Source organism: Crocodylus siamensis, chromosome 5 (genome assembly GCF_052110815.1).
Source record: "Crocodylus siamensis isolate JL-2025a chromosome 5, ASM5211081v1, whole genome shotgun sequence".
In the NCBI taxonomy this organism is placed as follows: domain Eukaryota; kingdom Metazoa; phylum Chordata; order Crocodylia; family Crocodylidae; genus Crocodylus; species Crocodylus siamensis.
The window spans coordinates 2,532,921-2,559,238 of record NC_143399.1 but is presented as its reverse complement, the minus strand read 5'-3'; the positions used below and the strand labels follow the sequence as shown (position 1 = coordinate 2,559,238).

The following is a 26,318-nucleotide window of genomic DNA, read 5'->3' as shown; positions in this document are numbered from 1 at the left end:
CATTAGCGTCGAAAGGCCCTTAGGCCTGATTCAGCAAAGCACGTGGGAGAAGTGGCCTTTTGTTGCCGTAGGGGGAAAAAAGATGCTGTGCTTTCACAGGTACAGACAGCTGCCTCTGTAGCGGTGAACACCACCGCGTTCAAGGTTACCACTGGTGCAGGAAACATCCTACTTCACTGCACGAGTCTCTTTCCTATCTCCAGTTATAGGAAGATTTTAGTTGCTGTTGAAAATAGTGTTCTGCTCAGAGTGGAAAAGTTCTGTCAAAGGGGAAGCTGTTGCAGCGTGCTATGAAGGGTGTTGCTTTGGGTTGAAAACTGGTAAAAGGAAACCATGTTTCAGGATGCGTTCCAAGGCAGATCCACTTCCTAAGCTTTTGCTAAGATCAGCTATTTCTTGCTGTTTACTGAATTCAAAATTTCATCCATGCTAAAAAAAGCCCTATTTGTCATGTCAGCTGGTGGTATGCCCTCACAGGAAAATTAAGCAGAGCAGTTTTTGTGGGAAATTATAATTATGCATAATAGCACAGATTTTCTTGTTTGCAGATAAGAGTCTACACCAGGGGCAGGCAGTTATTTCAGGTGGCGGGCCGCTTGCTGAGTTCTGGCAAGCCATCGAGGGCAGCCAGGGGCAAATAAATATTAATTTTCTAAATTTCGTAGCGGCCCCGCAGGCCGGATAGAGCGGGCTTGCGGGCCACATCCGGCCCACCCCGGCCTACACGGCGAGCGCTCTCTCAAAATAGGCGATACGACTCTCTCTGACAAGTGCTTCGTGCTGGGGCTGATGAAGGATGATCTATTTTGCTACTTCGACTACGGCAAAGTGTAGCTCCTCAGACTGTCTGTATAAGCTTACGACTCGGAGCACATAGGAAATGAACAGCAATACTTAATTTGTCATCTATATTAAAAAACAAAATCTGTGTTAATTGACCTGGATTGCCATGCGCCAATTTAGCGGCGCTTCATTAAATGCGGCACGTTTCAAGTGCAAACTCAGAACTTTAACCCAAAGGATAAAGTATGCGGGTCTAATCAGTAACTCTTGGCTGGCTCCAAGAGCATACAGCGTCCTCTTGCTTCACAGGACACGGCTGTGTATTAACGCTGTATAACGCAGGGCCACAGAACGGGGGAGTCTGGAAAGGGAACCAATCTAGACAACAGAAGTCTACACCCTTTCTCCCCAGGCGCTGCCCTTCACCTGGCTGGTCTGCTTTCGCTCTGAGGAACGCCGCAGCTGTGCGAACCTCGGCTGGCCCAGCACACCGTCGCGAACAGGAGAGGGGACCAGGTTTTAATAAGGCGGAGATGGAGCAGGATAAGAAGTCAACAGATAATTACGCAGTGGCTTCCGCTGGCATTCTTATGCCTACAGGGATGTAGAAACAGGGAAAGAAAACCCTAGGTCGCAAAGACGATGTGAAACACCCTGCGGCCTGGCTCGGGGACAGGCTACAGTTAAACGACTCGCTTTCGGTTCGGGTCCGACAAGAGTGCCAGACGCCCCTGCTCTCCTCCCCCAAACGCCGCAATGCCCCGCGGCGCCCGATCCTGCCCGAGGGCAGCCCCCAGGCCCCAGGCAGGCAGCGGAGCCCCGCGAAGCGCCCCCGCCCCCGCCCCCGGCCCCGGCCGCGCGCAAAGCCCGGGCAGGCAGCGCACGGCACTCACCGCACTCCCGCGCCGCCGCCCCCGCAGCCCGGCCCCGCCCGGCCGCGCGCTTCCGGTTCCGGCTTGGCCGTCAACGCGGAGTCTCGGCCCAGCGCCGCCCCACGTGGGAGCGCGGGGCCACGTGCTGCCGCCCCCCCCCGTGCCGAGCGCCGGCGCGCGCGTCGCCCTCACCTCCCTCCGCCCGCCAGGCTGCTCCGGCAGCCCGCAGTAAAGTCCCCAGAATAAGGATCCGGCAACCGGGAGTAAAGGATCCAGGGATAAGGATCCGGCAACCGGGAGTAAAGTCCCCAGAATAAGGATCCGGCAACCGGGAATAAAGGATCCAGGGATAAGGATCCGGCAACTGGCAGTAAAGTCCCCAGAATAAGGATCCGGCAACCGGGAGTAAAGGATCCAGGGATAAGGATCCGGCAACCGGCAGTAAAGTCCCCAGAATAAGGATCCGGCAACCGGGAATAAAGTCCCCAGAATAAGGATCCGGCAACCGGGAGTAAAGGATCCAGGGATAAGGATCCGGCAACCGGGAGTAAAGTCCCCAGAATAAGGATCCGGCAACCGGGAATAAAGGATCCAGGGATAAGGATCCGGCAACTGGCAGTAAAGTCCCCAGAATAAGGATCCGGCAACCGGGAGTAAAGGATCCAGGGATAAGGATCCGGCAACCGGGAATAAAGTCCCCAGAATAAGGATCCGGCAACCGGGAGTAAAGGATCCAGGGATAAGGATCCGGCAACCGGCAGTAAAGTCCCCAGAATAAGGATCCGGCAACCGGGAATAAAGTCCCCAGAATAAGGATCCGGCAACCGGGAGTAAAGGATCCAGGGATAAGGATCCGGCAACCGGGAGTAAAGGATCCAGGGATAAGGATCCGGCAACCGGGAATAAAGTCCCCAGAATAAGGACCCGGCAACCGGGAATAAAGGATCCAGGGATAAGGATCCGGCAACCGGCAGTAAAGTCCCCAGAATAAGGATCCGGCAACCGGGAGTAAAGGATCCAGGGATAAGGATCCGGCAACCGGCAGTAAAGTCCCCAGAATAAGGATCCGGCAACCGGGAATAAAGTCCCCAGAATAAGGATCCGGCAACCGGGAGTAAAGGATCCAGGGATAAGGATCCGGCAACCGGGAGTAAAGGATCCAGGGATAAGGATCCGGCAACCGGGAATAAAGTCCCCAGAATAAGGATCCGGCAACCGGGAGTAAAGGATCCAGGGATAAGGATCCGGCAACCGGCAGTAAAGTCCCCAGAATAAGGATCCGGCAACCGGGAATAAAGTCCCCAGAATAAGGATCCGGCAACCGGGAGTAAAGGATCCAGGGATAAGGATCCGGCAACCGGGAATAAAAGATTCAGGGATAAGGATCCGGCAACCGGGAATAAAGTCCCCAGAATAAGGATCCGGCAACCGGGAGTAAAGGATCCAGGGATAAGGATCCGGCAACCGGGAATAAAAGATTCAGGGATAAGGATCCGGCAACCGGGAATAAAGTCCCCAGAATAAGGATCCGGCAACCGGGAGTAAAGGATCCAGGGATAAGGATCCAGGAATAAAGTCCCCAGAATAAGGATCCGGCAACCGGGAATAAAGGATCCAGGGATAAGGATCCGGCAACCGGCAGTAAAGTCCCCAGAATAAGGATCCGGCAACCGGGAGTAAAGGATCCAGGGATAAGGATCCGGCAACCGGGAATAAAGTCCCCAGAATAAGGATCCGGCAACCGGGAGTAAAGGATCCAGGGATAAGGATCCGGCAACCGGCAATAAAGTCCCCAGAATAAGGATCCGGCAACCGGGAGTAAAGGATCCAGGGATAAGGATCCGGCAACCGGCAATAAAGTCCCCAGAATAAGGATCCGGCAACCGGGAGTAAAGGATCCAGGGATAAGGATCCGGCAACCGGGAATAAAAGATTCAGGGATAAGGATCCGGCAACCGGGAATAAAGTCCCCAGAATAAGGATCCGGCAACCGGGAATAAAGGATCCAGGGATAAGGATCCGGCAACCGGCAGTAAAGTCCCCAGAATAAGGATCCGGCAACCGGGAGTAAAGGATCCAGGGATAAGGATCCGGCAACCGGGAATAAAGTCCCCAGAATAAGGATCCGGCAACCGGCAGTAAAGGATCCAGGGATAAGGATCCGGCAACCGGGAATAAAAGATTCAGGGATAAGGATCCGGCAACCGGGAATAAAGTCCCCAGAATAAGGATCCGGCAACCGGGAATAAAGGATCCAGGGATAAGGATCCGGCAACCGGCAGTAAAGTAAATAAGGATCCGGCAACCGGGAGTAAAGGATAAGGATCCGGCAACCGGGAATAAAGGATAAAAGGATCCAGGGATAAGGATCCGGCAACCGGAGTAAAGGATCCAATAAGTCCCCAGAATAAGGATCCGGCAACCGGGAATAAAGGATCCAGGGATAAGGATCCGGCAACCGGGAGTAAAGTCCCCAGAATAAGGATCCGGCAACCGGGAGTAAAGGATCCAGGGATAAGGATCCAGGAATAAAGTCCCCAGAATAAGGATCCGGCAACCGGGAATAAAGGATCCAGGGATAAGGATCCGGCAACCGGGAGTAAAGGATCCAGGGATAAGGATCCGGCAACCGGGAATAAAAGATTCAGGGATAAGGATCCGGCAACCGGGAGTAAAGGATCCAGGGATAAGGATCCAGGAATAAAGTCCCCAGAATAAGGATCCGGCAACCGGGAATAAAGGATCCAGGGATAAGGATCCGGCAACCGGGAGTAAAGTCCCCAGAATAAGGATCCGGCAACCGGGAGTAAAGGATCCAGGGATAAGGATCCAGGAATAAAGTCCCCAGAATAAGGATCCGGCAACCGGGAATAAAGGATCCAGGGATAAGGATCCGGCAACCGGCAGTAAAGTCCCCAGAATAAGGATCCGGCAACCGGGAGTAAAGGATCCAGGGATAAGGATCCGGCAACCGGGAATAAAGTCCCCAGAATAAGGATCCGGCAACCGGGAGTAAAGGATCCAGGGATAAGGATCCGGCAACCGGGAATAAAGGATCCAGGAATAAAGTCCCCAGAATAAGGATCCGGCAACTGGGAATAAAGGATCCAGGGATAAGGATCCGGCAACCGGGAGTAAAGTCCCCAGAATAAGGATCCGGCAACCGGGAATAAAGGATCCAGGGATAAGGATCCGGCAACCGGGAATAAAGTCCCCAGAATAAGGACCCAGCAACCGGGAGTAAAGTCCCCAGAATAAGGATCCGGCAACCGGGAATAAAGTCCCCAGAATAAGGACCCGGCAACCGGGAATAAAGGATCCAGGGATAAGGATCCGGCAACTGGGAATAAAAGATTCAGGGATAAGGATCCGGCAACCGGGAATAAAGTCCCCAGAATAAGGATCCAGCAACCGGGAATAAAGGATCCAGGAACAAGGAATAAGGAACTGGGACCAAGGAACAAACTGGGACCAAGGAACCAACTTCAGTCTCATCCTCCACCCAACAGTGGATTTCACAATGGAAAATTGTTCATGGAAATATTCTCCCTTTGGCGAAGGGGGAATTTATTTTCTCAGCTCTCTGCTTACAGGACAGTTTGGAAGGAACTTTCTCCACCTCTAGGTTGGAAATGTTCCTTATCGAGTCACAGAGAAATAGGGCTGGAAGGGACCTCCAGAAATCACATCTAGTCCAACCCTCTGCCTCAGGCAGGACGAGCCTGTCCGACCATCCTCTGTACTTTCATCATCACAACTGCAATCGCACAAGTGGCGTGCGGCAGTCTGCAGCTTGGCTCTGTGGTTCTTGAAGTTTGTCGAGTGTGAGAAACTCTGGGCCCCCTCCTCCAAACTTTTGTCCTGTAGAGTAGTTCATGGAGGTCAGCAGAATTACCCCCTTGAGTAAGAGCTGGCAGAATCTGCTCCCCTGTGACAATCAATGGGGGAAGCTATGACAGGATCACAGCAGGCGTAAAGAAAGAGTCCACAGACCACAGGGAAAGGTCACTGTGGCCTCCAGCTTTGAATCTGTTCATTTCCATCCGTGTCATGCTGCTGTTGGCAAAATATGTGCAGATGCAAAATGACTCAGCTTTTCCTATTTCTATTTCTTTGTCTCATATTTCACAGGCAGGGGGTTTCAAGCTAAACAACTAGGAAAGAGCTAAAAAATAATTTCAGGGGCATAACAAACTGCTCCCAGCTACTTTTAAAGATGTTTCAAAGACAATCACACAGATTAAACTGAAACTAAGGGCAATAAATTTGTGTGCATTCTCCAGAAAAGTCTTTCTTCTGCTCTGTTGATCCTGATCACATTAACAATATTTCTGCAGAGGGGAGGGAGGGCAACAAATCCATTGTGTGGAGTAACTGGAGTCCACAAAACGTGCAATGTCAGGCACCTTGCTTTTGGGGTATTGTGTGCAAGAGGAACTAGTGTACTGAGAGAACAAAGGTACATTTGTTCCAACACACATCCTCAGGTATGCGTTTCCTTATTTATACAATGAAGCTCCAAGCAAGGCTAACTTGACTGATATGTATGCAAATTTGAACTGTGGAGGTATGATCCTGCAATGCAACGTTGTAATGGATCTTAGAGAGCAGCATCTGGCTTTGCCAGTGCGTGAGAAATACCCCATGTTTACTGCATTCCTGTCACTAAAAATGGCCAGGACTGAAGATCGCACTCAGCCGTAATTTTCTTCTCTAGATTTCCATATTTACGACTAAGTTACAAACTTTGAGGATTTGGAAAGCAGGTGAGTTTATAGATGAAATGCCAACAAATTCCTCACTGTAACAGGCCTGGAAGTGCATGGTGTTCTCTCCAGTGGGGTCACTCCACCAGTTTCTTTCTTTGTTGCATTCAATAGATGCAAACCTAGTAGACTCAAGGTTAACTCCACTCGCTACTCATATAGGAACGCTTTTCCATGGAGCTTTCTGCAGCTACAGGACTGAAAAAGAAGCAGCAAGACAGTGCAAAGGAAAAAGAAGAATGGAAAGAAAAGATCAAATAATGTTGAGGGCAGGGGAGAAAAGAGCGAAGTGGTGAAGTGGAAGAAAAGAAGATAAGCAAAGTGCCTGTCCCCCTGGAAACAGTAACTATGGACAGTTATTGCCAAGACAATTGCTATTGGACACTATAGTATAGTATAGTATAGTATAGTATAGTTGAACAACATGTCAAAACAAATAACAAATGTGACAATTGGAACTATTAGATATGGAACAAAAAGGACAAAAATGTATCCTTTTTTGTCATAAGACGACACATTTTTGTCATCGAAAGACTGTCATGACCCAGCCGACGATGATAAAAACATCACATTGAGAGAGCGTGGAGAAAGAAAAGGAAAGGCCGTATGTTTTGATCTGAAAACACAGCAATCACTTGAATGAAAGAAGGAAAACAAATGTGTTAAAACCCTAGTACTTTTACTTGTTTTCACACTGAATTCCAGAGCTGCTATTTCTCGTTCACAAAGCCAATCTTAGTAGGCCTAAATGGCTCGATTCACTCTTCAGCCCGTCGATTGTATATACACATCTACAGGACTGAGAATTGTGCAGCTGGGAGGACTTTCACCAACAGAGCCCTGAAATATCTATAGCCAAGCCAGGATTTTGCTCTTTTTTAACGAATAATTGGACCCTTAGATTTAAACATGATATCTTCAGGAAAGGGACTGTATCTTTGTATCTCTGTACTACCTGGTACAAAAGGCTCATTCCCGACTAGGGCCTCTGGCAGCTAAAACCGCTAAATAATAATTGGGGTCCCTAGCGATAACTTTTGGGCTTCATTTTTTATGTTTTGGTGTAAAGCCCACAGATTCCTATTCTTCTCAATCACAGCGGCACCGGCCATCTCCTCCGTGCCAGTAAGTAAACTCACTCCACTGCCTCGAGGAGCTCAGAACAGGCTTTGGCTTGTTATAGCAATGACATTGCCCCACCTAAAGAGTGAGGTAACCAGATCGCTGGGGAAGCACACTCTTTGGGCTGGAAATAGCAGCCACGACAGCGCGGCACTGTTTCCTTACCCAAAAAAAAGCAAACCCCGAGCCCCAGAAGCGGATGATGAAGAGACCGAATTAGAAGGAAATGCCAGTATAACACACACAACCTGGGGACACGGATGCATGGCTGGAAAGGCAACACTCGGAGCAAACAAGGGCAAATTGCATTGTGGCAGCGCCACACAAATGAGTAGACCACGCACGTGGAAGCGGATAGAAGACAAGCAGACTATGCTGAAAGGCAGGCACTTGAAAGCCTGAGAAAATTGCTCCTGATTTATGCAGGGGGGAATTGATCCACGTTAGGGCGGATCCAGAGACTTCCTGGGAGTTGCACTGTATGTCAGCAATTCTTTTGCCACCATTGAGACTGCCCGGCTTTCCACATGCTAACCTAGACATGTTTCCCTGGCCTGCGTTTTCAGTAGATTTCTATTGCGTGCTGCAGCCTCCAGGATCCTCAAGCACTTCAGAGGTGGCGTGCGAGTGAGCGCATTTTTTTTTAACATTTAGAAAAATAAATTCAGTACCAAAAGATAGTCCCCTCTAAAACCGATCAGGACAAATGTTCATCAGTGCAGAAGAAAGCTATGCAACAGTGAAAATCATAGCAGATCATGCAGGCAGACAGCAGTGTTGCCGGACATAAATATTGTATTTGTACACTACGTTCAACTCCTGCATGACAGGTAATCATGAAAGAGGCCAAATATGCAATAATAGTTCAGGGAGATGCAAAGAGTGCTCGCCGTTTAAAGAAAACACTAACTTTCAATCAATTTTCCTTCTTCAGACAACCACCTTTGTCCAGTCCCTCATACGCATAGACTCAGGGGTATGTTATACACATGGCCATGCCCAGGGTTCAATTTAGGGGGAGTTTGGGGGGTAGGAGGGCTGAGCCCCCAGTAAAGACGAGCCCCCTGCCATAAGATTTGAAAATCAAAACCTGGGGAGTCTCCGATTTTATTAGGGCATCATGATGGGCAGCCCGTTTTTTTTTGCAGACTCCCCCCCCAGAATCAAAGTGTAATCTGAACCCTGGCTGTGCCCCTCCGGCTGTCAGTAAAATGAACAAAATATTTGCTATGTACATATAAATGAGTCCGAATCTTAATGGTAAGGGCTAAAGAAATCCTTTGGATGTACAGATTATGAAATATTTGCAATATATAGCAATTTGGAGGTTCCACTACAATCTACTTTTATCATCTCCCAGTACTAACTGGCATTTAAAAATTATGCCTTTTGATGGCTTCCTTTACATTGGAAAATATTAATGCTTTAATACATGTTAAGTAAATGGTAGTGCAGCCAAGAAGTAAACATGTATTGCCAACTCCCGTTAAAGCCGGTCTGATAAGTGCTGAGATTGCCTCAAAGTGTTTTCTCGCTCCACTCCACGTCGTGCCTAAACCACACCACCAAAAAGACCTTTGCGTAACTCTTAGGAAAGTTTCAGAAGTTGGATCATTAGTCCTGACAGCTCTCTGTGTCCTACAAAGCAGCCAAAGTATTTCAATGTTCTCTGCTAGGCAGCCAAGTCAAAGCTCAGAGATCACCTTCATTGTTTAAATTTAACCCTGCAGCACATGACTTGCCTTGCTCTCGTGAGAGTCCGCCATCTAACATTGCCAGCAGGGTGAGAGGGGTTTGCTCACATACATGTGTGCATGTGTATAAATGTCTACATAGATTTTTGTATAATAATGTATAAAAATATATGTAGGCAGACAAGGTTATTTGTGTCAACGTGGTAGCTTTTATTAGACTGAGAACCTTGTCTGCCTATGTCCGTAGACCAAGGCGGCTATAACCAACACCCCCTAAACACGGTAATCCCTACCATATAAATACATGTATTTGGTAAAACATGGTGAATAAATGAATGCCTCGATAGCTAGACAGCCGACACCCCGAAAACATGGTGATATATATAACCATGTTTTGGAGGTGTTGGTAAATATCTATATTTAGTAAAACATGGTCAACATATATAACCATGTTTTGGGGGTGTCGGTGGGTATATACACCTACTTACACACATGCGCATATATAATACACGCACACATTAATACACACACACATAATACATGCACACACTTATGTAGAGATAATTCACACGCATACCTATAGTACATGCACACACACATACATGCATGTACACACATAGTTGACCTATAATACCTGCGCGCACACGCACATCTATAATACACGCGCACCTATGTGGACGCATAATTCACACGCACATAGATGTACAGCTTGCTTACTAATTGTTTTCCGACTATTTAAGCTGGTCTAATAAACGAACCTCGTCCGCCCGGGCACGCGCTCACACACGAGTCACGCTCGCGCACACTCACAGCGCGCGCGCGCACGCCCCGCCCCTCGCCCCGCCCCGCCCCGCCCCCTCGCGAGAGCCGGGCCCTATAAAGGCGGTGCCCGCGGCGCCCCGCCCCTCCCCGCTCCGCCGGCCCACGGCGCTGCGCTCTGCTCCGCTCCGCTCCGCTCCGCGCCGCGCCGCGCCGGTGAGTGCGCGCTGGGGGCCGGGCCGGGCCGGGCGGGTTGCGGGAGGCCGGTGCCTGGCCCGGGGGCGGGCGGTGGGAGCTCGCCCGCGCATCCCTCCCTCCTCCCGCGGAGCAGGCCGCGGGGAGAGCACGGCTGTGGGCGGCCGCGGCACCCCCAGGGCCGTGCGCGGGAGGCGGGGGCCGGGAGCGCGGGCTCTCCCGAGGAGGGCGGCAGGTGTGCTGGGGGGGGCACCGGGCGGCGTGGGGCTGCTCCGCGGTTGGGCTGCGTCCCTGGCTGGGGGGGCGGAGGCGTCTCCGTCCTGGGGGTTTGAGACCTAGAGCCCTGGCTGGGGTGGTGTAGTTGGGGTGGTCCTGCTTCTGAGCGGGGGGTGGGCTGCACGTGACCTCCCTTTCAGCCCTCCTTGCCTTGCGATTTGACAAGGCTTGGCGCTCCCAACACGTCGCCTTGAGGCCCAGCGGGTTTCCAGGCCAGGCAGACTGCTAGCCCAGGCGACGTTTAATCCTAAACCTTCGGCCTGAGGCTCTGGCAGGGATGGAGCCAAGCGTGTAGAGGAAGCCGCACCATCGTGGGGGTGGGGTTGGCAGCTCGCAGGCCCTCCGGCTCTGGAGATGCCCTCCTGGGGGGTTATGAAATGCCCTTCGGTCTCTGATGAAGCTGGGGACTTGCTGTGGGATCTGCCTAGTCACCTGGGGTTAAATGATGGTTGAGAAACCTCTTGTATAACTATGAGATTTGCTGGATGGGGGGGAGGATTAAACTACTGGAGTTGCAGCATTTAAAGAACTGGCAGAACTAGAGACCCTGCCTATCTGCACTTTTTTTTTTTTTTAAGTACTGCAAGAGGAAGTATAACTAAAAAAAATCCTGAGATGTCTGCATGCCCATCTGGTCAGGAAATGCTGTGGTTTTACCTGTGTGTGGTTTTTTCTTTTTTTTTTTTTTTTTAAATAATTTTAATATGGGAAGGTGGTGGCGGATGTTATGGACCAAGCAGATGTAGCTGGGAACAGTAACCAAGTTTCCTTGTTAGTCTCAAGTGCAGCAGTTCCTAATGCCGAGTATAAAATCTCCAGGAAAGTGGAAGGAATATCTTCCTGAAATTTTAGATTTTGTTCATCTCTGAAATTAAGAGGCCTGGAGTCTTTGCTCTTGAATCCAGGCAGAGCTGTATCCCTGCATACAAAACTTGCTTCTAGGCTGTTTGTTATGGAGATGCAACCATTGAATCTCTTAACCTGGTGGCTCAGCCTCTTTGAAGGCAGTTATTTACCCAGGCCAAAATAAGCCTGAAATACTTCTGAAATAAAAGCAAGACATTTTAAAGAATTAAAACTTCCCATTTTCCTTGGACTAAGAAAAGCAGTTCTCAAAGAGTAAAGAGAAACGTGGGTGTAACCATAGTTTTGCCTCGTCGATGGTGTGTTTGATGTTTCTTACTCTGGCTCTGCAACAACAGTAAACAGTCTGGTAAAGCTGGTACAGACTGGACGTGTGCTATCCTGATGATACTTGGATATTTTGGAGCAGGATTCATCTGCTGCGTTGCATAGTAATGTCAAGTCTCTGTTTTCGCTGACATCCCATGGAAGTCGGTATCCCTGAAACTGGACTAGCTAATGTAGGACTTGCTCTTCCTAAGCATAGCAAGTGTTATTTATGTGCTTCAAATCAGTAGGACGGTGGACCGGTCAAGGTCTTAAACTGCTTATCAGTAAACGTGGAACAGAGAAACTTCCTTGTGACGCAGCGTGTGGGTAGGATCAGGGTCCGTTATGCTGACACAGCGCATGTGGGAATTGCACTATTGTTGGTGGAAGAGCAGACGGGTAGCTCTTCCTGCTCTTGCACTTGTGTTAGGACCCCAGGTAACTTGCACCCTGCCAAAGTTCAAATGCTAACGTTTCTGTGCCCTCGACAAGGAAGACTTCCTCTGAGACTATGCCAGTAAAGGGGAAGCGCATGACTTGCTTTCACCAGCATCTCTGTATAGACGCGTGGGCTGCACTTCTTCCGTGCTTCTGTGCAAAGTGTGAAATAAAACTAGTGGGAGCACTTTGCTACTTGTCGTGTCAGCCTTTTGGTGTCCAAGCTTTTTGTTTAAGAAAAGCTCTAGCAAACTAAACAGCCAGTATTTTGTGCTCAGTAGGAACTGCTAAGAGGTGACCAAAATCATGACTCCGACTCATTTTAGACACTTAAGGGGAAGATGTGTCCAAGTTACATTTTTGTGTCTCTGTTTTAGCTCCTATCAAGATGTCTTCAGGAAATGCATTCATTGGGAAACCAGCTCCTGACTTCCAAGCTACAGCTGTAATGCCGGATGGGCAGTTCAAAGACATCAAGCTTTCTGACTATAAAGGTAAATCTGTAATTGTGATTGGGAGTGGGGATAGGATGGGCATTCTACTTGGCTTAAATCTGTTTTAAATGCATTTCTGAAAACAAAGCTGCCTGTGATCCTTGAGACATTGAACTAGTTTAGTGGTTCTTGCCCCTTTTTTTTGTACCAGGACCTACATTGATGCCCAGTCCCCAGTGCGTGGGGCAAGCGGAACCCCAGGCAGCCCCTTGCAGGCTGGAGCTCTACCAGTCTGCAAGGGAAAATGCGTGGTTTCCCATGGGTTTTTGTTTGTTTTGTTTTTGTTTGTTTTTTCCTGTTGTAAAAATGAATTCTCCTCTTGAAGTTTCTTCATGACCCTTTCATTCTTGCAACCCACTTGTGGGTTGTGACCCCCAGGTTGAGAAACATTGCCTTTGTGCTGTGAACGGTTGCAGATTGAAGCATGCTTTTGACACAGGAGCAGGCAAAGCCAACATCTCATTGTAGCAAATCTCATTAACCTCAAACATTAACGAGCACTGAACTTGCCCTAAAGTTTAGGGTGGACTTATTTGTGTTGCTTATTACCCTAGAGCAGAGCTGATGCAACATCTCAAACACCGTGGGAGAGCAAAACCAGGTCTCTAGTGTCTTTATTTTTGTTGGCAATGGAAGTATTGTAACTCTTCCAGGTTGCTAATGAAGAGACTTTCTCTAGAGTCCTAGTAGAGTGACTACTTTTGCAAAAGGAGGAGAAGCTTAAAGCTTAAAACTCTGCAATACTTTGTTTCCTATCTCTGCATATATTTTTTTTAAGCACATGAGAGTTCATGGACACAATGTATCAATTAACTAATACATACAGTAAAAGGTGGTTAATCAGTCACTGGCATAGCTCTAGACTATGGTCCTACTGGTGAACTGAATCCGCACAGTAACCCTGCTAATGTGTGTGCACAACGCACTTATGGCTGGATTAACCCTTTATGAGCCTTAGTGAACAAACTTGTGGGTTCAGGCCAGTCAAGATGCTCCCCCGCCCCAACCCTGGTGCTGCTGCCCATGGGGAGCAGGGCTTGGACCTGCTGCTGGGGGTGGCAGCAAGGCCAGCAGAGGGGAAGGGAGGTGGATGGGGCCGTTTGCATTGCTACGGCAGAGGGAAGGACCAGGCCCCCTTGCAGCTCGGGGGCTCTAGGCTTGTGCCTAGCTTGCCTATGTGTTAATCCAGCCCTGACGATGCTTAGACTGGTTCATTGTCTGTTAAAGCAATATCATATATATGCTTGAAGAGATGATGAATGAGTTTAAGTGTGTGTGTATATATAGAAGAGTGTTTAACAGTGCAGTTTTACTACAAAAGTTCAATGCTCGCTATCCACAAGTCACATGATTGTGATGGCATAAGATAATCAGCCAAACTTCTTCTATCTTGGGAAGGAGTATAAAACTTTTTTTTCTGCAAGAAGGAATGATTAGGCACATGATCTTGCTGAGCTAAGTTGAAGCATATTTAATACCTTGTGAGCATCAGCTGGCACAACAGATGCTATGGGGGAAGATGGTTGGTATAAAGGGTCCTGAGAGGGGTAGCTTGGTTGGGGAGAAGGCAGGGTAGACTAGCAACTTATTCACTAAATCCAGAGATGCAGCAGCTAGCTCTAAATTTAAATTTAACAAAGCAAGCTGCTGCATCTCTGACTTGGGCATATATATATCCCTTCCAACCCTCACTTTCTGTGCTCCTATAATTAGTTGTCATTGGCAGCCCCCTTGGAGGGATGAATTGAATTGAACCAGTTTACTTCCATGACCAGCAGCTAGTACCATTTAACTCTCAGCCAGTGGTTTCGAGTATCCAGTTAATTAAGATCTTAACTGGATGCATATGGTGGAGCTTACAGCAGATGGCTGAGCTGAGAAAAGAGTGGCTGATCGAGGTAGGGCCTTGGTCAGACTTGTGGAGGTTTTTAAGCATTGTACTGCCCTTAATTGCCAGCCTGCCCAGTGGACTCTTCAGTCCTTGGCTTCAGGCTTCCCATACAGCACATGGGAAGCATCTAATGACGGAAACCCTTAGGAGCCAGGCTGGTCAACTGGGAGCTGTCCAAGCTAGTTGGGAGAGAAATATGGAGCAGACCAGAGAAAGGGGTGTTGGGATGAGGTTCTTGGTAGATCTGCTATGTGAAGGTGCTGAGCCAGAGGCACCTCCTCTACTCCGGACCCTAAACCTTTGCCTGAGGGCCAGGATAGCTAATATCTTAATGGGAAATCAAGATGGTTTCAACTAATGGTTCTTGCATGTGGACGGTCTACGTCTCTATTGGTGGCTTGCATTAAGCTGCCCTGCGGTAGGGATCTACAGGCAGCAAGTGTTGGTTACGTTCTGGATGTAACTATAGAGTCCAGTCATAGAATCGCAGAAGTGGGGTCGAAGGGACCTTGTAGATCTTCAAGTCCACCCCCCTGCCTGGGCGGGAGAAAAACTGGACTCAAATGAGTCCAGCCAGGTAGGCATCAAGCCTCTTCTTAAAGACCCCCAAGGTAGGAGCCAGCACCACTTCCCTTGGAAGTTGGTTCCAGATCCTAGCCGCCCTGACCGTGAAGTAGTTTTTACGGATGTCTAATCTAAACCTCCTCTCCAACAACTTGTGGCCATTATGCCGGGGGGCACTCGGGGGAAACAGTGTCTCCCCCAGACCCTTCTGGTCCCCCCTAGTGAGTTTATAGATGGTCACCAGGTCCCCCCTCAGCCTTCGCTTGTGAAGACTGAACAGGTTCAGGTCCCGCAGTCTCTCATTGTAGGGTCTGCCCTGTTGTCCCCGGATCATGCGGGTGGCCTCCTCTGGCCCCTCTCCATGCTGTCCACATCCCTCCTGACGTGCGGCGCCCAGACCTGGACGTGGTACTCCCGCTGCGGCCTGACCAGTGCCGCATAGAGGGGGAGGATCACCCCCCTGGACCTGCTCGAGATGCATCTGTGGGTGCATGACAAGGTGCAGTTAGCCCTGCCAACCGTGACCTCGCATTGTCGGCCCATGTTCATCTTGGAGTCAGTAATGACTCCCACATCCCTTTCTGCCTCCGTGCTCTCAAGAAGGGAGTTTCCCATTCTATAAGTGTGCTGCTGGCTACTACTGCCCAAGTGCAGCACCCTGCACTTATCAGTATTGAAACCCATCCTCTTTTTGTTAGCCCACCCCTGTAACCTATCCAGGTCTTGCTGCAGTCTTTCCCTCCCTACTAGCGTGCTCACCTCAACCCAAATGTTGGTATCATCAGCGAATCTAAACATGTTGCTTTTCACCCTGTCGTCCAAGTGGCTGATGAAGAGATTGAACATCGCAGGCCCAAGGACCGAGCCCTGGGGGGCCCCGCTGCCCACTTCCCCCCAGGTCAAATGTGACCCGTCCACCACCACCCTCTGAGTACGACCCTTGAGCCAATCTGCAGTCCGTCTGACTGTGTAGGCATCAATCCCACAGTTGCCCAATTTTTTAATGAGGATGGGGTGGGAGACGGTGTCAAAGGCCTTGCTGAAGTCTAGAAAAACTATGTCCACAGCGACACCTGCGTCCATTGCCTTTGTGACCTGATCATAAAAGGCAATCGGGTTGGTGTGACATGACCTGCCCCTAATGAAACCGTGCCGGTTGCCCTTGAGCATCAGGCCTGAGGCCGGCCCATCGCAGATGTGCTCCTTGAGGATCTTCTCAAAGAGTCCCGTGCAGGCCTTTCCTCTTCCAGTGCTGAGAGCTCGCTTTGGGGCTCTGGTTTGAGCTACTGTTCTGAGCAGCTCTGAACCTGCATGTTGGCACATAGGCAGCCTGGTAAATGCCAACTGGCAGAACTTGGGTTTTCTGGACTTACAGCAGCACTAAAAAGGTCAGTGACACCTTTGTGCTCAACTTGGATCTTCTTAGACCTATTTGGCCACATGGTTCTTAACGGGTTGGGTTGGTGTTTGATCATTTTACCACTTACTTCATACTTGGGGCATCTTAACTAAGGAAGTACAACTTGCCTAGAGAATAACTTGTGACTTCTTTCTCCTCTAGGAAAATACGTTGTGTTCTTCTTCTATCCACTGGACTTCACCTTTGTTTGTCCAACTGAGATTATTGCATACAGTGATAGGTCTGACGAGTTTAAGAAACTCAACTGTGAAGTCATTGGAGCTTCTGTGGACTCTCACTTCTGCCACCTCGCATGGTAAGCATCAAAATCATTACTTTGGGTCCCATACAAGGCTCCTGTGGCTGGAAGACTTGAGCAGGTGTCGTCTTTTCTTTATCCTTCCTCTAGCTTATGCTAGTCTCTCTAGAGAGCAATATAAAGTTCTCAATTTTAATTTTTCCTCTTCTGCTGTATTCAAAGCTTAACCAAGGCTGGCCAGTGGAAGTGATCCCAATTAAATGCATCTTATCAATTCATATGCCTCTTGGGTAGTGCATCAGTATGTCAGATTACTTTTTCCCAACACACACACTGTTAGTGGTAATATTAATTAGATAGACTGGGGGTGGGCAAAATGCAGCCTGGATGCAGCCCATGGGGCTGCTAAAAAATTCAGAAAGTTAATATTTATCTGCCCCTGGCTGCTTGTCATGCAGCCCTCGATGGGTTGCCAAAACTCAGTAAGTGGCCCTCGGCCCAAAATAAATTGCCCACCCCTGATGCATCAACAACGTGCCTGTGGTTTAGATACCAAACGGGTATGTTCCCATTCCTGATCTGTTACCTTTCCGACTCAGGGTCAACACTCCTAAGAAACAGGGCGGACTGGGCAACATGAAAATCCCGCTTGTTTCTGATACAAAACGCACCATTGCTAAAGAGTATGGCGTACTGAAAGAAGATGAAGGCATTGCTTACAGGTAAGGCTGCTGGCCACAGTACCTTTCCAGGAGATGTCAAACAGCATGTACTGGGTCATGTTGGTGTGTGTTTGTGTTTGTTTTGTTTTTTTAATATTATTCTACTTGGGACTTCATGTACTTGAAAGGAAATCTTTCAGATTTCCACTGTTCACTTTAAGTTGCTTGCTAAACTGTTCTGTAGTCTTAAACCAATGCTTTTAGTAAGCAGATGTGCACATGATGGAAAGATCACATGGTTCTTCTAAAAAATATTTAGCTTCAATGGAAGTACCAATACCTTGCCTAACCCATGTTGTTACTGGGTGCCACGATAGTTTCCATCCTTTGACTTCAGTGGTGGGGGAGTGTTTGTGGGTTTTTTTGGAGGGTTTTTCTTGCCTACATATTCCTCTACTTGCAAAATTTATTGTTGTTTGTACCCCCTGCCCTTGACATGTCGCTGCACGTTCACTTCTCAAGCAGTGTTGACACTTGGTGTGCAGCAACACCATTACTCACCTTGCTTTGATTAATCAGAAGCTTCTCTGCCATTAAATTTTATGCATGCATCCCTTGGCGAAGTGCCACATAACCCCAGGGGTATTTGCGCTCCAGTTTGAAAACCACTGCTTGACTCAAATTTAGCTTCTTTTTTTTTCCATTTGATATAGCATGCAGGAGTAAACCACATGAAGCTCTAGCAAGACAAGTGATATGCATGCCTCCTAGGTCTAATTTACGTAGCAATTAGCTGTTCTAGTCTTCCATCTCTTTGACTACACGTGCCAAAAACTAATGCAGTTTCTTTACAGATCTGGTGCTATGTAGCTTGTGGAGTCCTCTGGAAGTGCAGCAAGAGGTCTTTCAAAAGCACGTTTAATGGCTTTAATGTCTCTAAACTTATTTCCTTTCTGCAGAGGTCTGTTTATCATTGATGATAAGGGAATATTGCGTCAGATCACCATCAATGATCTCCCTGTTGGCCGCTCAGTCGATGAAACTCTCAGATTAGTTCAAGCGTTCCAGTTTACAGATAAACATGGAGAAGGTGAGAGATCCCTTGGGGGGTTTTTTTGTTTGAAGGGTACCTGAAAATAGCCTCTTTTTTCTTTCTATAGAAGTGGAACTATTATAGCCAACTGGAAGAAAAACCCGATAGCCAGGACTTCATGAAAACCCCTAGTACTCTGTGACCTAGAACTAGTGTGTGTACCAACCCCACTGCCATAGGGGAGTTGCTAGAAACTGTGCAGATGTGAAAGTGCAAGGAATACACAAGACACCAATCTGCCTCCGAAAGTAGCCTAGTGTAGACAACATCTCATTCGGCCAGTATTCCTCTGTTAATAGGTGACTGTAAAAGCACTCAAACAGGAATTGTCAGGACTAAAGTTGAATGGACAACCTAAATTTTGGCCATCTAGGGTATTCTTTGATGGTCTGGGTATCAACATGGGTAGAGCAGATCCAGTAACCATTACAGAAGATTAATGCGCCGACTGCAACTTCAAAGTATTACAATCTCTGTTCATATATAGAGTTTCTGAATTGACAGCTCACTCCCATCTTCTAAAACTAGTCCTGTGAGCTACTTCCAGATGTCTATGCTGAACACTGCTTGCTTGTCTTTCCAGTGTGTCCTGCTGGCTGGAAACCTGGGAGTGAAACCATCAAGCCTGATGTTCAGAAAAGCAAAGAGTTTTTCTCCAAGCAAAAGTAAACTTGCTGCATGTGCACTTGTGTTAATTGGAGGAAACTAGTCTGCCTTTCACGTAAGAACAAAGTCATCAAGCAATTGAACGTTTGGACTTGGGTTAAATTGCCATATCCGAGTCAAGGGAAGTCCTATCAAACAGCTGTAGATGTTGACCCATCTTCTGTACTTGAGGGGAAGACTAGTCCTATTGACCAGTAACTTTGTATAGAATCCTAATAATCTGTATTTGTACCTCATGTCCTAGTGACTGTAATATGACCAGTAGAGTATAGATGTCTAGTCTGGTGTTACACTTAATACAGTTAAGTTTCCCGATTTTTCTGTAACTCCTATTAAACTCATAGGTTTAAAAGAAATGCTTTTTTGTGCTCTTTTCTGAAACGTCAAATTGCTGCGGGATGTGAAGTAGTTCTGAAATGGCACGTCTGTTTTGATGCTTCATGGTGAAGGTAGAGGTTTTATAAAACAGGCAGGGCAATACTTGGTTACAGTTTAAAAAAATGTACTTGATCACTTTTTATAAAGATGTGGGGGCTAGGCTTTTTTGGGAGGGTTCCCCCCCAGAAGTGGGAGACCTGCTAGTCTGAAGGCTTTCATCCAGTTTAGTTGATCATGGATTATGCTTGGGGCGGGGGGGGACTCCTTGCAGCAGGGAGTCTGATGTGGACTAGCCCCACCACTCATTATTTGGCTTGAGCCAAAAGACTGAGCCCTACTGATCTAGATGGTTCCCTTTTTATCGGGGGGGGGGGTCCCATACAAATATTGTCTTAACTTACTAGAACTGCAAAAAAACCAAAACCCCAACTTGCAACCACCAGGTATAATGCCAAAGGCCACCCTAACTTGTCATGGGTAAAGTGGAGGGATGAAGGCTGTCAATGGCCTGCTGTTGTGGTTTTGTGCTCGAGATCCCAGGGAGAGTACCATGCTCCCTGTTGCGGAAAAGGGTAATAAACCCCACTTCCCCCCTCCCCACCCCCCCCCAACAACCCATAAACAGCTGGGAAAGCAGCGCCTTCCACTTTGCATTGTGAACTGGGGACTACAACTACATGTCCACACATCCAAACTGGAGCACCAGACCCCCCTGCTCCCCACCATCGTACTATCTCCTCCATACATTTATCTTGGTCCCTTCTTAATCTTTTGTAACCAAGCCATTTGTAGAGCTTTGCTTCATCTCCTGCTGAGCTTGGTCTTCTCCTGTATCCACCTGTTCCAGGCCCAGAGCTCTTATGCTCTCCGAATGATGTGTGCGCAAGGGGCTGCTAGTCTTCCAGCTCTTGGTCTCCACAGCATGCTCCAGGCATTGCTACTTCTAGATCTATCCCTGCCCAATGCTTAGGAAAGAGATTCCCACAGCTTCCCTAGGCCATGTACTCCACTGCCTCGCTTTCTAACTGGCAGAAGTTGGGGCAGGGTAGCACCTTGCAGACTAACTTTTGGGAGGCATCAGGTTTTGCAGGTGGCAGGCTGCTCTGTTAGATGCTGTGAATGAACTTCAGTGGTTTTCTGCAAGTAGTACCTGAGGGAGTAGGCTGTTGCCTGCAAAAGCCTTGCCTCCTCGAAGCAGTTACTCTGAAGACAGGTCAGCATGGCACCTTAGAGGCTAACGCAGCTCACCCCCTCTCTTAACAGTGAAGATTTTTTCCTGATGTCCAATCCAAACTTGCTTTACTGCAATTTCAAGCTATTGTTATGTGTTCTACTCGGCAGCTGTGTGTGTGTTTTGTTTTTTGTTTTGTTTTTTTTGTTCCCCCCCCCATTTATGGCAGCCCTTCACATAGTTGAAGAATGCTATAGTGTCCCCTTTTAAGCAAGCCGTGTGCTTATGTCTTTTAACCTCTTCTTGTACGGCTTGCCCTCCAAGCACTTGCTTGTTTTTTGTGTCACCTGCCTTTGGGGGCTCTCCAACTTCTGCACATACTCATTAAAATGCAGAGTTAGGACTTGCATGCACTCCTCTGACTGTGGCCTAACCAGCACTGAATGAAACAGCACTGTTGCCTCCCACGTCTCACATGCAATGCAGTACGAACCAACACTTTTTTTTTTTTTTTTTGCAGCTGCATCACTTTGCAGACTTGCATTGAGTCTGTTATCCACCAAAAACACAAGACATCTCTGCACTGCTGCCATTCAACCAGTTGTCACCCATTTTGCATTTGTGTGGTTGTGTTGTTGGTTTTTGTTTTTAGTGTTTTTCAAAAGGTGTAGCCTCTTCGGAGTCAGGGTAGCCTTTCACAAACGTATCCCTGGCTGAGAATCACTGTTGTGCTCATCTTATCTGACTGGCAGGCAACCAGGTGCTATTGCCACCAGCAAAACCTGTCCCATGTGCCTACTGCACAGCCAGCTCCTCCAGCACTGGGGCTCTGTGATAAGCCTACAGCAGCTTGTGCTGCAGCCCTTCCTGGTCTGATCCTGTGAAACATCTCCTGGAAACAAAGATGCTGTGTGTTTCTGGAAACAGACACATGGGATGAGGGGAGTTGTCCCATGCACCCGTTTCCAGGAGGGGAATGGAAGGGGATGGACTGGAAGAGCTGCAACCCACGTCGGCTCTCCTGCCTGTTTTAGGGTTATTGCAGAGTCCTAATGTTAAAGGAGCACATGCATGCTGCAGTTAAGTGCATGAGACAGAGTTGTATTTGGCTGCTGGCGGTGGTGCGGCACGTCTTGGGTGGGGAGTCTTGTGGCACCCCAATGCGCTGTGGCATCCTGGTTAAGAACCACTGGTGTAGCACCTTGCATTTACCAGCTGCAGTCAAGGGAGCTCAGACAGGACTATCCACCACTACCCAACACACATTCATCAGTCCTAAAGTCCTAGGACAAGGTTTCAGACTGGATATAAGGAAAAACTTTGTCACAGATCATGTGAGCAGACTCTGGGATAGGTGCCCAGCCAGGGTGAGGCAGGCAGATCTTCCAAAGGAGACTGGATGCACACCTTGCGGGGTGGTTTGACCCCTGCAGTCTTTCCTGCCCAGAGCAGCAGGGTTGGACCTGAAGAGCTCACAAGGTCCCTTCCAGCCCTGAACTTCTGCTCTCCTTTGCACTTAATGAGGCGAGGGGCCTGTGGAGGGAAGAAAACCGCGTGTTTGTAAGGCACGTGCCAGACCGGGTTGGATTAAGATTCCACCAGCAGCCTACTGTCAACCAGGTCTGAACTTTTGAGCCTTTCATTTGTAACTTTGCAATGTTCTTTTAACGTAGCTTTATTAGGTAACGAGGCAGGCATGTGTTCACATGACCTTGATATACGATTAAGATGAATTTTACCATAGCAACCTTTTTTGACTAAGACCAAATAAAATAATACCAGAGTTGCTCCCTTCCCCCACACCACAAGACCATTCAGATTGGCCACCATCAGCTTATATTTAATTTCATATGAACTCTTCTTAAGTGTCTCATGGTCCTTGATTTGGACAGCTTAAACTTCAGTTCTTTGGATGCTCAGTTAGGTGAACACTTTACTTGCCAGAACAGGCAGTAATTATCACTTAGCACTACGAGAAGGGTCTAATTTCAGAGGTTGGGAGTGGGAGGTACTCAATATATCTGACAATGTAAGCCCTACATTTATTCTTTGTAAAAAGCTCTCTCAGGTTCTCATTTACATTTTTCATTCTGCAGGAACAGCAGCAATGATGTAAGGTCAAGATGGAGAACTGTTTGATATCACTTTTAAAACCCAAGCAGCAATTCTTGATTTCAAAGTTAAAGATATTTAACAAATAATGTTCTGGAATGACAGGAGTAATGGCAGGGTTGTCCTCAAGTTTTCTTGGTTTCAGAAAGCATTTTTAGATTTTAAGTGACTATTTTTAAGAGAAGATTAATGTTTTGATTTTAAAAGGTGTCGTAATCAAATAAAGCATATATAGTAGTAATACAGTCTAAAATGTAGACAAATTTGACATAAAGGCAAATCCCTATTCACCTCACATTTAACTGAGTTGAATAAGATCTATTGAGGCTCTTGCGGGTTCTCCCGCATCAGACCAGAAATGCATGATATTGAGATAGCAAACCCGAAGGTTTTACTCCACAGAAACTGCAGAATTATATCTAGGATTAAATTCCTATTGAAGGTAATGAGTTGCAAAAGACATAAAAATAGGATCCTAAACTTAAAGCAATAGTTGCATGAGCTTAAAGGATGATGATCATCCATAGGTATAGGGTTTTGCTGTATACATACAGCATTTCATGGCTAGATGCTTCAGACAGAACATACATGGATTCCTACATCCCTATGACATCTCATTAAAATGAATGCAAGTTGTAGCAATTTATGTCTTGATGTGCACACACTTCATAACGTCCCACTCCTGATGTCCGACCCTTCTGAGTTCATTATTATTGTGTAGTATAAGAAATTGGGACAACTATGGTAGTGTGTCTATATACCAGGATGTGATCCTGCAGAGAGACCAGCTCATCTGAACTGATAAATGGTATCTAGTGGAGAGAAGGTTGATGTTATTTGCCTTTACTTTTAAATTTAAAAAAATGATGGTCAAACCAGAATAGTGTAATGAAAAAATAATCTGTATCTTAAGGCCATTCCCTACACAATATTCATAGAAATGAATGTGTCCTAAATAGTCTCCTGACCAGCCCCTATTACTCCGTTCCCTGTGGGACAAATAGTTGACTTCATCCCTCTTCTACATACATAGCAAAACCTTCTTATGCCCTCAAAGGATTTTCCTTCCTTTTTTCTGACCCCAAGGTCTACACCTTTTGAGAAATACACTTTAAAAGGAAGATTGAGGTTCCTGCCATGCACTACATGTGTTATGTAATTAATTGGTTAATTATGTAGTCAATTTAGACCTGCCATATTTGCAAAGTAAGACGGGCCGCACATGCTAAGTAATTATCACACCACAAAAATGTCCATCCAGCTATAGGAAGAGCCAAAGTTAGTGCTTACAAATATGTGATCACTTTATAGCTGGTTTCTATCCGCCTGTAATTTGAAGGGGTCTTCTCACCCATCCCTCATATTTCCTCTCCATGTCCCTAAGGGGAGCACCCTCTCCTATCACCTCCGTAGACTGGTTGAGGGAGTGAGGAGAGTTTCAGGGGAGCAGAGAGGACAGGCCTTTGCGAGCCACCTTTTTTCCCATCAGAAACTCCATCTTGCTCTGCTCCCAGCTCAAAGGAGCTTTTCTTGGACTGGTCTGAAAACCCCTTCACTTTTCCTCGGAGGAAAAAAGCAGGAGCTAAGCAGCTAGGACCTTCCTCAGAGTCCCCATGTGCAGCCATGATCTTCCTTTCCCTTCACACGTTGGGTCTGGGCAGGCGATTTGTGCAGCTCCCACCACTTGTGCGCCCCTGGATCATTCGAGATCTCTTTTTAGCAATGGGACCAGGAATCATTTCAGGTGCTCTCAATGGGAGATCCTTTCCCACCCATCCTTGACACAGCAGGCGTGCCCCTCACAAAGACACTTGAAATCTCCCTGGGAATTCAGTCGTGTTGTGTTTGGTGGCTGTTTTGCTTTCCACCCCGCGGCACAGGCATTTGCAAGTCTGCATCCCACTAAGAGAGACATTCCCATATCGACAACAGCGGAGGACTAGGATTTCAATCCAATCGCCTATTTTTAGGGCTCATCGCACTGACTCCAGCACCAGTTCTGCTCTATCCTACAGAGGTGCTAATATTACCTTTTTCCCCACAGCATCCGAGCACCTTCCAGCCATGCACCAATGAGATTAACGTCTATGGAGTGGTCCTTTCTCTCTCATCCTCCCCCGACAGGGAGAATTTTGTGCTCAGCAGCACTTAGTTTTGGTAGGTTTTGAAATGTCCACACAGCTCTGTATTTTTGCTGGAGGAAGCACCTTGAGGGTGTGCTGCAGGGCGGGGAGCAGGACGTGGTATGTTTAGGAGAGCTCTGATCTCCCGGGGCAGTTTGCTTTACAGCCTGGGTCCAGCCCCAGGAAGAAAGCTCTGTCAGGCGATAAGAGGAATCAGGACTCATGACAGAGCTGAGATCTTGTATTAAACCAACTAGATTTTTGCAAAAAAAAAGTCTTTAATTGCAAGCTTTCGGGCACAAGCACCCTTCTTCAGGCATAGGAGAAAAAGATTGCAAATGTTCTCCCAGGTAGAAATTCAAGTTTGTATTTCATAGGAGAGTTGCAGGTGTGGTAAAATCTCCTCTTTGGCACAGCTCATTTTATGCAGGTTAGGCTCAGAGAAAAGTTGGAATAATCGGTGCACCTCGAAGGTGTTTGGTGGTGAGCAGGATGTAGTCCTCTTTGCTTCTGGTCCTGCCATTTCATATTTCACAGAAGAGAAAAAGGATGGACTGCTACATTTCTTATGTAACGAGGTGTCTCTGGGCTCTGTGATGATGCAAATAACCTCGATCAAAGGCAGGAGCAGGGCCTCAGGTGGTAAAACATATTTCCTCCTTGTAAAACAAAACAAAACAAAACGCTCTTTTAACTTCTGCAAAAATCTAGTTGGTCTAATAAAAGATATAGCATCTACCATGAGCTCCGATTCCTTTTGCCTCTAGACCAATACAGCTACAACCCGGATGCCTGGCACATGGATGATATTCAATTTTAGCTGATTTTTTTCATTAAATCTTCACAATCTTACATGGAGGAAGCAAGTTTTACCACCTGAAACCTGAGGCCCTGCTCTGGCCTTTGTTCGAGTTCATTTGCATCATCACAGAGCCCAGAGACACCTCCCTCCATAAGGAATGTAGCAGTCCATCCTTTTTCTCTTCTGTGAAATATGAAACGGCAGAACCGGAAGCAAAGAGGACGGCATACTGCTCGCCACCAAACAACTTGGAGGTACACTGATTATTCCGACTTTTCTCCAAACCTAACCTGCATAAAATGAGTGGTGCCAAACAGGAGATTTTACCACGCTTGCAACTCTCCTATGAAATGTGAACTTTTGTTTCTACCCAGGAGAACTTGTACAATCTTTTCTCCTATGCCTGAAGAAGGGCGCTTGTGCTTGAAAGCTTGTGATGAAATCATTTTTTGTTTGCAAAAATCTAGCTGGTTTAATACAAGATCTCACCTCTACAACAAGTTCTGATTGCTTTTGCCTCTAGTCTAGACCAACACGGTTACAACCTGGATAACCTGTCAGGCGAACTCATCTTCATCACAGAAAGCCTCACATGATCTTTCAGATATGCTGGTTCTGGAACTATT

General features: G+C 47.4%; 2 protein-coding genes across 4 annotated transcripts in view; one reads left to right on the top strand and one right to left on the bottom strand.

The window, feature by feature from the left end:
- Positions 1-1,801, bottom strand: part of AKR1A1 (aldo-keto reductase family 1 member A1) — a 29,956-nt gene extending 28,155 nt beyond the window's left edge. The window contains exons 1-2 of one of the 2 annotated variants that reach the window (XM_090047256.1): positions 1,677-1,801; positions 1,210-1,377 (exon numbers count right to left, since the gene is read on the bottom strand). The gene's annotated coding sequence lies outside the window, so the exon portion shown is untranslated. The remainder of the gene's footprint in view (positions 1-1,209; positions 1,378-1,676) is intronic. The other variant, XM_090047258.1, reaches the window with a different exon arrangement.
- Positions 1,802-10,103: 8,302 nt separating this feature from the next.
- On the top strand, positions 10,104-19,462 carry PRDX1 (peroxiredoxin 1). 2 transcript variants are annotated; one of them, XM_090048839.1, is made up of 6 exons: positions 10,104-10,203; positions 12,457-12,572; positions 16,589-16,742; positions 17,285-17,407; positions 18,307-18,437; positions 19,024-19,462. In XM_090048839.1, the coding sequence occupies exons 2-6, from the start codon at positions 12,467-12,469 to the stop codon at positions 19,107-19,109; spliced, it is 600 nt and encodes a 199-aa protein (XP_089904965.1). In that variant the 5' UTR covers positions 10,104-10,203; positions 12,457-12,466; the 3' UTR covers positions 19,110-19,462. The 2 variants fall into 2 exon arrangements, with proteins under 2 accessions (XP_089904965.1, XP_089904964.1); XM_090048838.1 differs by having other exon boundaries at positions 10,105-10,212; positions 12,456-12,572.
- Positions 19,463-26,318: the final 6,856 nt, after the last annotated feature.